Here is an 11,595-nt window from a genome sequence, read left to right as displayed (position 1 = left end):
GGGGTGGGGGCGGTGGTAGGGTGGTACAGCATACCTAACCATATGTAAAAGTTCAGTTATATTTCCCTTTGAATGGAAAATGGAAAGAAGAAAGAAGATGGTTTTAAAATGTTTAAATTCAGAATACTCATGATACTAACAACAGAGATAACCAATGTGAGAATAGTCCAACCCTTGAAAATCCTGAGACTAATTTTTATGTGTTTTCAACTGGATTTGGTCATTTACATTAAGCATCAAAACTAACCCACTTCAATAGCTGTTGGAACCAAGTGTCTTTGCTTAATTCTTAAAACCAGTTCATGTGTTCATGAAAAATTAAAGACAGAATAGAAGAGGAAGTAAATAGACAGACATTCTTTATGCAGAAGAGGACAAGAAATTATCTTCTTACTCTTAAATCTCTCATGTCTCTATAAACGTTTTAAAAAACAGGTAACTGTGAAAATAGTGCTTAATTCTTACAGGCACAATGGAGAAATTCTGAAAAGCCTTGCTTCCACAGCTTCAGATATCACCCAACCTGTCCCCAGTGCTAGAGGCTAGTCATCCCAAAGGATCATGGAAATAAGTAGCCACACCTTGGCCATTTCGAAGTCCATCATCTTACCATAAAGTCACCATCATCAGCACTCTAAAAACCTTCAGAAGAAGCTATTCTGACTACTGGTTTTGCTATGAAGCAATAGTTTCTAACAGAGGGGCATGGCAGATCGCTGAAAAAGGTTACATGGTTCATAAACTATCATAAGCAACATAAATCAGGGCCCATCTGACAACTCCCAAACAGTATAAAATCACCCACCTGCATTTCATTCTCTACCAGCATCTTTAAGCCAAGAAGCAGAAGCCCTTTGTGAATCTGTCTTTTTTTATCCCCTCTGCATAGATGAAGAGGCCCACTGTCATACAGCAAGTACAGCCAAGTCAAGAAGAAAAATCAGCCATTTCGACTATGATTAACAAATTTAAATTGCAAGCTGGAGCCCAAGTAAATATTGCTGATGTTGAACCATCAAACAAATCAAGCTTCATTAGTACAGAGAGATAAAATTCAAAGAAGAGGGAGAGCTCCCCTTCTTTTAAAGACAGACAGCACTGTTTAGCAAGAAGCATGTGTGGAGCCTAATAGCTATGCAGACCATATAGCTGTTCAAGAACAAACAAGTGAGAAAGCAGTTTTGGGAAAGCAAACACCAGCCTGACTGAAACAAAAAATCCTGCGTGCATTCCAGCATAGCACAGCTTCAATGACCATCTCTCTCTTTTTTTTTTTAAATCCAATATCTCAACACACAGTATTTGAAAATCTGTGCTTACTGCGGTTACATTTCACACATCCAAAAGGGACTGGAGAAGGGTGTCATAGGGGACTCAGTGCTATGTGTATTGAGGTAAGTATTTTTAGATAATCAAGAGGGATAACAAAACATTCTACTACCTCATCAATAGATAGTCCAGATAAAATACAGATTTAGTCCAGATGAGAGAGTCTTACACAATTAGGTCAAACTAGGGTCTTCTAACATTTCATTAATTTTAAGAAAAGAAACCTGTATGGTGTGTACTTTTCCCCCGCCCAAAGAGCCACACAGGAATCCATACCTGGAGGAATGTGAGTGCTGCTCTCTGAAGTAAACATTCAGCATAGCAAATTTCTGCATGGATTTCCTCTAGCGTCACATGGAGTGGGGAGGAAAACAAATCAATCAGACAAAAAGTAATTAAAAAACACTTAACCCATTAATATAAGAATAAGATCACAAAGCTCAAACTGAGAAAAATCTTTTCCAAATTTGCTCTAGTGTTTCAGTTCTACACTAACGAAGTAACTCCAAACAGAAATGACACACAGTTACAGAAACTTTGCAAGAAATTCTCTGGTGCTTTCGAGGAATTCCTGGATCTAGAACCTTCTAGGCATTTCAAAACTTCTTTCAAGGTGTTTCTTTACCCTGCAGGTTTTATAAATGCTGAGTCAGCAATCAAAAAAACAGTGATTTTTAGCGTGGTGACACAGCAATTGCCAAAACACTGATCCAGCAAATACCAAATCAGCAATTTTGTCAGTGAACTCACAATCTGCAAAAATGCATTGGGTGAACAATTCTACACAGTTCAAATTGCAGAAAAAAAACCCCATTATGCATGTTAGAGATAATGTTACCTTCAGTAAAGTGTTCAAGGCTTTGTCTATGCACAAGATTGTTGATGGAATCGGCTACTGTAGATTTCTTCCTAAATCTGCAGAAAAGTCAGTTTGGTCATTCTGAACATGAAGCATCAACCACGCAGAACAGTATCTTTCAGCTGGCCACCCATACAATCACTAACTAGGTATCTCTAGTGTTCACCAGCCCTCTGTCATCTTACCACATATGCAACTTCAGCATATTCCATACAGAACTTAGTCAACATGGTCCTCCTGGGATCTGTCTTTTACCCTTCATGTGTGGAAATTTGTCTTGATGAAGGAAAGGGATAAGGGGGCTTTTTGATTTACTCTGTGTGTGTGTGCATGTGCACATGTATGTACAGAAGTGGGTGCATAGCTGACTCAAAAAGACAGCTAGCCACAGTACAACCATCATCAAATGGGAAGATTCTGCACTGTCTGTAAATGGTAAATAACTTCCAGACGTTGCAGAACCAGGGCTACAGGTATGACAAAAATCTCATTGATAAGAAAAATCAGATATTGCAGTAAACTGAATTTTTCAAGACTGCTGAAAACCCTAAGTTGTGTGATGTGGCCTCATAACTGACCTTCCTTTGAGCAGAAGGCTGGACTAGATGACCTCCTGATGTCCCTTCCAACCTCAGTTTTCCTATCATTTCTATGGAATTATATGTCCTTTTTTAACCTGTACGTTTTTCAAAACTTTCCCATGAAGGGACTACTTATTGACTGAATTGCTCCACACTTACTTTTGGCAGGTGGCTTGAGCTTCCTTCATTGTGTTTCCTGCATTCAGTATGTCCTGAGGATCAAATGTCATCATAGCTTGCATTTCCAATATGGTGGCATAAGTTAGGGCATGATACATACTATCTTTAGTTCTGAAAGAAAACACAAGATGCAAAGCACAGCTGATTTGATTATATTATTACTTTTAAAAAACAAATACAAATCCAACTCCTGAAATGCATCAACCTGATGGGAACAAGGTCTTAATTAACTAGAAATCAAACACAAAGTACATGCAAAATAATCAAGAAACACTAATAGATTGAGGTTTGTACAGGAAACCATGTCTACAGCTCCAGTTTCAATAACTGTGCTAAAATGTTCCAATTCTGAGCTGAGGATAGGTATTTAACATATATAAAGCACAGGAATTAACCACATGGCTAACCATTTAGGGACGATAGAATCATCGTTGTTTTTTTTTTTTTTAATGGAGTTATCTAACCAATACTACAACACATGACATAAATCCAGATATTCTTCTAATTTGTGACAGTTACTCAGGACAGACTCGAGGAGATGAAGTAACACAATACTATAACCATGGCCAAAGTAGAATCTTCTTCAAACAGATCTTCCCACTAGAAACATTTCAGTCTATGTCAAACATTACAGCTTTTTCATCCTCTCCCCTTCTGCCAGCCTTCCACCCCAATCTGTTCAACTTAAATATTATTCTATGGGATTTCAGATGGACACTCTTTTGCAGAAAGCCAAAAACTTTGGCATTAGTGCAAAGAAAACAATTAACTCCTACATGCAGCCATTACCAGAACCTTTCCTCTGTCAAGAAGGGTTTATATATTGCACACATTTACAGCGTTCAGCCAGTATCTATGTATGGTATAATCCTCTGCAAATTAATCAAAATATCTTCAAGTGTAGAGGTCCAATAAAGACAACTTGGGAAATATGTTGAAGGGCAAGCTCATATGAATTCTTGCCACAGAAACTCTCTGTAGACCTTGCTAATCCACCCCTGACAAATAGCACGACTTAGACAAATACTGCTAAAGAGCAACAATTGCTATTTCAACTGTTTGCACTTTTAGAATGGACCAGATAGTTCTATATGGCAGGGAATATTCAAAAATACTTGAAGTCAAACAAGGATATCCTTGCAACAAAACCTCCACCCTCAGTACACCTATTCTCAATAGGTGTACTTAGGGTGTTTGTTTCTCAAAACGAGCCACTTCATTCTCTTTTTCTTTCGAGAAGAAAGTGGTGTGCCAGTGTTGCTGCCAAGAGGCGGAGGGAGGTGATCCTTCCCCTCCGCTCAGCACTGGTGCATCCACACCTGGAGTACGGTGTCCAGTGCTGGCCTCCTCAGTACATGGACAGACTCAAGAAAGTCTAACGAAGGGCAGTGAGATGATTAAGGGACTGGAACATCTCTCCTATGAGGAATGGCTGAGAGAGTTGGGACTGTTCTGCCTGGACAAGAGAAAGCTCAGGGGGTTCCTATAACGTTATAGAAATACCTGAAAGGAGGATGTAAAGAGGACAGAGCCAGGCTCTTTTCATTGGTGCCCAGTGACAGAATCAGAGGCAATGGGCCCAAACTCAAACACAGGAGAGTCTGTCTGAACATCAGGAAACACTTTTTTACTATCAGGGTGAGCAAGCACTGGCACAGGCTGTCCAGAGAGCTTGCAGAGTCTGTATCCTTGGGGATATTCAAAAGCCGTCTGGACATGGTCCTGGACAGCCGTGTCTAGGTGGCCCTGCTTGAGCAGGTGACCTCCAGAGGTCCCTTCCAAGCTCAACCACTCTGATTCGGTGGTTTTGTTTTAAGGGGAAAAGCCAAACTTTAAAGGCGTCTCAATCCATTTAATTTCTCCCCTGGAAATACACTTGCCTCCCCAGGTTTTGATAGCTGGATTGAATTGAAAGATCATTTTAAGGATAACTTAAGACAATCCTACATTAATCAATGATCTAATAACTCACTGTGGTGACTTGGATCCCTTTAAGTTTTCTAACAATCCATACACTATTATGCATTTATTCTTTTGCTCAATACCCTGAAGTATCCTCAGGAGTCCCTGATGTTTGGTTAGTGTTTTCCAGAGCCAAAAAATAATCTTGTCTACATCTAAAGCAACCCCCTCTCAATTACATTATGCAATAAAATCACCAAAGAAAAATCCAAGTGATGATACGATTCTGACTTTCTTTGTATATATATTTTTTGAGATCTAGGGATTAAAATAATACCTAGTGTTGACGCAGATAGCGTTACACAGATATCTGGTGCTTCCCTTGCCAACCTTCACAGTGACGACGAAGGGCTACTTTTTCCAATACACACGGCACACAGCGGGCTGGCTATACTGAAGAAATTTGCAGTGTACTTCTTTAAACCCCGCTGCAGTCTGTGTTTTGTGGCTGTCTTTCATTCTGAGTTGCTCTCACCATGTCCACAGGTTACCTAACCAGCTGCTCTAACCAACATCTAAACCAATCTAGCAGAGAAGCCATTTTGGGAAATCACTTACTGCTGTAAGCGCTATGAGACCCAGACTATGCTAACATCCATCTCATCTCCAACATGAGCAAGAAGAACAGACAGATAATAGAGAAATTAGTTTAAAATCCAGTGGAGTCAGGGCAGCTCTGTCTTGGCCTCCTACATCACGATTCTTTCAGTAGACTGATAATGTAAAGCAGAAAAAAAATTGACGTACCATAAAATGCCAGCCTGATGAAGTGTTCCTGTTCATTTGATTACTCATCAGCCTCAGTAGGCGCAGAGAAACACACTTCATCTCATATTTATTAAAATAAAACCCTTCCAAAGGTTCAAATTCAAAGCACAGAGAAGACACTAAAATAGTCCCCTTCCAAAATTTTAGAAATTTGCTTTCAAAATCAAAGCAGATAAATATTAAATTCACTGCACTAAAAGGAAAATTTATACTTTTCACATATACATGGTGAAGAGGGATTTCCCTCTCCAGTAATTTGCTTTTGACACCAAATCACCCCTGCCCTAATCAATGGTTTAATCTGTTTTGCTTCTAATATTTAAAGGAGATAATAATTAATGTTTATCATTAGTCAACTGGTATTTATCAACACTCAAATTTACTCTTGTTTTTCAGGGGCTGGAAGGCAGGTAGAAATGCAACCACATGTAACAGTTATCTATGCTATTTATACTAACCATACAATTAAAGTTGCCAGTTACATCCTGACATATTGCCAGAAGTTTTAAAGCCTGCATTTTATATGGCTGGATACAGAATTAAACTTGATAGCTTTTTCTTTCTTCTTCTGATTCCTCAGCAGCACTTTCCCCAGGACATTGTTAGAGTTAACAAGCCTTTATGACATAAATACAATTAATATTCTGATTAATGACTTATCCCTGTAGTTGGTATCACATGGCTGAATAAGAGGATTATAAGTAATATCTTTAGGCACTTACGGAGTTATGCCACATGCCTGTTCTCCAACTATGGTGCGATCATTATCATCTTGCAGCACTGCTCTTTCTTGAGAGCTATTGGAGATCGCTTTTATTCCTACTTGAAAACAAGTACCTAAGTGAGGATGGTGACAGCTCTCCCCTCCAGCTGAAGTATGTAAAGCAAAAAGCTTGGCTTGGTTTGACCTCTGAATTAACCCAAGGGCTAGTATTTTTTGTGAAAAACACAGTGCCCAAAATCTTTTTGTGGATCCTTTTACAGTAATCCAGCAGGCAGGACATGCATCACCAGGTTACAGAAACCCCAGGTTCAAGTCCATACCCTGATTTAGTATCGAGATGCTTCTAACAAGTAAACCAAATCCAACAGCACAGAGTGAAAAAGACCCTCCACAGACCAGCCAACAGTCTGTTCATCCAGTCGTACCCAAGAACGAGAGATCAAGGCCCAAATCGAAACTGCATCAGGAGAATGTGGTCACAGAGGGCCTGAAGGCTTTCTTCATCTTTAATCAGAAGTTCCACCCAACATTCAAACAACCCGCTAGACCTACTGCATGGGCTTCCATAGAAACTCTCCAGTTTTAGGAATTGATGTTTTCCAATAAAAACCTGTTTCCTATGAAAACTCCCCACACTAACATTAAGTTTACAACTAGAAAAGACCATTCTAATCAACCACCAGCCTGGTTCCCTAGTTACCACAAGCCACCAGAATGGTCTAAGTTTGGTCGAAGACAAAAAACTGCAGTTCAACAAGAGAACCCCTGAGCCTTTTTGATCTAAGCCACTCACCAACATTCAGAATCTAGTAAGGTCTTCCAGCTAGGAGGTGAAACCAACAATTAAGCCATGTTTTGGCAGCAATGTATTTATTTACAAAGCCTAAACAGTTGTGTTCTTCCAGACTCCAGGCATAAAAAGAGAAAAAAACCCTAGAAATAATGACTTTCCTCATGTTCTTGACATTCTTTACAATAGCTAACTCAAGCTTTCTGCAGAGCTGTGCCCCATCTTTATCCAAATGCTGTCTAGAGCTTTGCTCTACCTCCATGTGCTTCCCCTTACTCTTTCACGGCTCTCAGTTTGACAATCACACACTACGTTTGTTAGATCAGTTCCCAGAGAAAGGTCCTCCACCCCACTGAACAACCTCATGTTTGTTTTTGTTCTATAAGGGCAAGAACATTTCACCACACCATGAAGACAGCCATTACAAAAGTCTTCCTTTCCTTAATAACCTCTTTAAACTTTTTAAAAATCAAAATATACAAGATAACATTTTTTATTGTAAATTGGGCTTACATTAAAAATTCCGGTGATACTAAATAAGTACCACAGAACTACACTATTCCAATAAGTGTTTCACAAGTAACTAGCAGAGCAGTAACACAATCTCTTCACACCTACCTGAGATACTCCCACATCGAAAGATTGAACTTACCTTTCAAACACAGTCATTCTAGAATTAACATTCCACCAAACAACACCAAACGCTTTTTGGAGACTATTTTCAGAATAAAGTCAACTGCCCAGAATTAATCGTTCTCATATTGTTCTTATAATACTGCAGGCAGCAACACATATGTGTTAACAGCTCATCCAATGATCCAGATTACTCTGTGTCATGAATTTACCTTTATTATTTACCATTCTCCCAAGTGATCTGACATCAGCAAACTATCAGGTGATTACATCATGCTTTCCTTCTGGATAATTATTAAAATATTAATCATTTGTCTTGGGGAAGGGAAAGGGACATCTCACAAGAATCAACTCTTTAATTCATGATTATCTGTTTGCAACTACATGACAACTAAAATCCAGTCAGCTTTTAATCGATTTACGTATGTACCTTGGGGTTGAGAAGGAAGATGACATTTTTTTCCCCACTCTAGTGACTAGAAAGTTTCAGTGTTACTCACTGTCAGTTAACAGGTTAAATATTGAAAATCACACTGTGTTTGGTACCTGAATTTAAGGAATTTCTTAAGAGGTCTTAGACTTAGTGTGAATAATCCATATAAAGGAGTAATTTAATTAAATTTACTGCAGAAACCACAAGGTAATTGGAGCCCACTATTGTACAATGATGGTTAATGATAATAAAGAAAACTGAGTTTAAAACCTAAAAGGCAGCTGAGGAAACAAGAAAAGTTATGTAACATGAAGCAAAAACACGAGCTGAATTTTTTTATGAAATGAGATCTCTTCTTTATGATGGATTTGCTTTTCTAACAGGAAAAAAGAGCTTACCTCAACAGAAGTCTAGACACCATCCTCAACTATTTATTTTTAAGCTGCTAGGAAAGATCTTCTGATTTTAACTCTCATACATTGCCAAATCTGCTCTCAGTTACACATGGTACAAATCAGTTGAAAATACAGTTACTGTGGAAGCCAAATGTGAGTAATTTAGTGAATGTGCAGTAATGTAATACAGAACAGAGTATGTCCTACAACATAAGTGGTAAAGCTGCAAAATCTATGATACGAAATTCTTTACAAGCATGTAAAGACTAAAAAGTATTTCTTTAAACAAAAATAGTATGTTTATGGACTGTGAAAACCAATTTCAAATCTCAGCATGCTAAAAGGCAACAGTGAGGAACTGATGACTCCTAAAGAAAATACTCAGTATTACCATATGTGCCCACTCTACAGCTCTTGTGATTCCCTAAAGAGATGGAGCGTGTTCATAATGGATATCATCTGTGGGGAAATTTAGCATCCTGTTTCTGCATTACACTTGCAAAGATCATAAGTCTGTATTTCCTTCACTGCCAAAGGCAACAGGAATAAGGGCCTCCTCATAACAACAGGCTAACATGAAAAATCAGTTTCAAAATGGTTTTGCAGTGTGGAATACAGTCAGGTAAAAAAACCAGAGCATCAGCTCATGAAATATGTTCTGCAGGGCCCAACAAAAGCTGAATGAAAATCATATGCAATAGAAGAAAAATGGATTTACAGAGAAAAAAAAACAAACCCACAGCCTCACTAGCTTTTGCAGTGCTTTGGAGCCCCCTTCAATAAAACATCCCCCTATTTTATGCTAAGCATTTCCAGAGAGGCACAGGGGCTTTACTATCAGAATTTAATGAAAACACAGTTATTCTTCTTACCATTTTTATGATATCTTCTGATGATATATAAACACAAAACAACACTGCTGCGAATAAAACCAGTATTATTAATACATCTGAGCCTACAATTTATCATGAATGTCTTTCACAGCGTATACTTACATGGTTAAGCTACAGATTCTGGCATCAAAGACTGAAGCTGATACCTCAGCAAAGCAGATACCTAGTATTCATTATAGTTACCCCTGATGTATATCAAACTCACACTACTGCATTACCTATGAATTTTATTTGTTTCATATTCCAGTGGCCTGAAAGAAGGCATGATGTAATTGCTGATGGCTCAAAAATAAATAGAGCAAACTGGGGGCAGGGGGTGGCCTGGAAGTGAAATAACCATAGATTTCAACAAGGCAAGAGCACAGGTAACTTCAGGACAGGGTATGAAAAAAATCACAGACATTGTAAAGACACAACAATTATTAGAAGCTATTTTATGACCTCACTGCTTGCAGCTGGGCCACTCATTACATGCTGGGCTTCAACGTAATTAGGAAACAGAGTGCATGACCACAACACCAAATTGCAAAATAAGCTGTGAGAAAGTTTCTGCAAGTCGTTATTAAAAAAACAACAACAAAAAAGAATTCATACCTAAAGTAATGTGTCTCAAACCTGGCAATTCATGGTCAGTTGCTCATTTAGACACAAAACCATAAATTCTCAAATTCTCACAGTATGCAGAAAAATATGGGAAAGGAGAAAAAAAAAAAAGTGTCAGAAGATGGTTTTTATTCTTCCAGGAGCAATAATCTCCTCTACTGTACTACAGCTCATGGTGTTACTTCTTTGGACAACAATTCTGTAGTTTTTGTAGCTACCTTTGATCATTCTTGTTATGTACTCACCCCAGTGTAAAGCACTTATTCTGTCTTCCCCCAAACTTACCACATTAACTTACCACCCCCTTTTGAACGAAAACCATGCAGTCTTATCAACCAATAACAGAGAATTAGCTGTCTAGTCAATTCTCCTAAGAGATGGTGAAGCAAAGAAAAATAAACATAGGAAAACTAATCAACTTACTTTGCTTGTAAAGAAGCCAAAGCATCCGAGAATTTGTTGTTAAGAAATAAATCCAGAGCTGCCATACACTCATGCAATGCCATGTTGAGGTCTGATGTAGGTGACCTGCCAGAAGAAGAGATAATAAACTCAGCACATCTGTTCTCCTTCTACCAGTACATACACTTGAAACGCCCTTCAGATCTAGCCTTATTCCCGTGTATAATCTGCTATTCCATTTCTAGTAATTGCAAAAAATGAAAGTGACTTCCACTATGTTTGTGGTTTGTTTGGTTTTTTTTAACTATGCTCTTACCCTGTGACATGTGGAAAGCAATTTAAGTTTTGTACTTTCTGAAAATAAGATAAACTGCATGTACTGTAAATAAGAACCTAGACATGCAGAAGTTACCATGTGGGAACGTGACAGTTTGATGAGCTCAGCTATAAGGAACACAGAAGCACTGGGTGACAGCACACATCTGACTATGTGTAAGGCTGACAGAGACTACAGGCTAGTGACGTTATGATCATGTTGTCACTTTAAGGATGAGACATTGCCAAACTGCATCAGATTATTGTATCGACTGCTGCTGGAACACCTGCTTTAGTTCAGCGCATGTTCAGTATGGTTCCTAACAGCAGACCACTACAGACTTGCAGGTGGGTTAAAATTTCACATTGTGCATGCTCCTGGGAACATCACTGTCCCTAAAAAGTGCCACTGCACTCAAACAAAAAAACTGCTGCTGCATCTCAAAGTCAGAAGATTCTCACTGGCTTACTCCAGCTGTACTTTTCTCCTCTACAACACTCACATGTCAGCTTGACCTGTCACAAGGCTTCTCAGCTGGTCTTTGGGTTACTGGCAACAGGATAATACAGACCAGCTGAAAAAGTTTGGCCCAACTTCATCACCACCAGAACTGCTGGACAAAAAAATCCACAGAAGAAACAATAAGGCCTTGCGCTAACAAAGTTAAGGTCACCTGGCCAATGTTAGGACAGTTGAAACATCTGCATCTAATGATCTAAGAGCTATA

General features: G+C 38.7%; 1 protein-coding gene across 1 annotated transcript in view; it reads right to left on the bottom strand.

Moving 5' to 3' along the window:
* The window catches only part of TTC39A (tetratricopeptide repeat domain 39A), a 35,566-nt gene extending 24,913 nt beyond the window's left edge, over positions 1–10,653 (bottom strand). Inside the window, exons 1-4 of the mRNA XM_010582400.1 lie at positions 10,574–10,653; positions 2,929–3,060; positions 2,168–2,244; positions 1,606–1,673 (exon numbers count right to left, since the gene is read on the bottom strand). Of these exons, the coding sequence (XP_010580702.1) occupies positions 1,606–1,673; positions 2,168–2,244; positions 2,929–3,060; positions 10,574–10,638 (342 nt within the window). The 5' untranslated portion in view covers positions 10,639–10,653. The remainder of the gene's footprint in view (positions 1–1,605; positions 1,674–2,167; positions 2,245–2,928; positions 3,061–10,573) is intronic.
* Positions 10,654–11,595: the final 942 nt, after the last annotated feature.

This window comes from Haliaeetus leucocephalus, unplaced genomic scaffold (genome assembly GCF_000737465.1).
Source record: "Haliaeetus leucocephalus isolate CR32 unplaced genomic scaffold, Haliaeetus_leucocephalus-4.0 Scaffold848, whole genome shotgun sequence".
NCBI lineage: Eukaryota > Metazoa > Chordata > Aves > Accipitriformes > Accipitridae > Haliaeetus > Haliaeetus leucocephalus.
The sequence above is the reverse complement of the archived record's forward strand: the minus strand, read 5'-3'. Positions and strand labels throughout refer to the sequence as shown.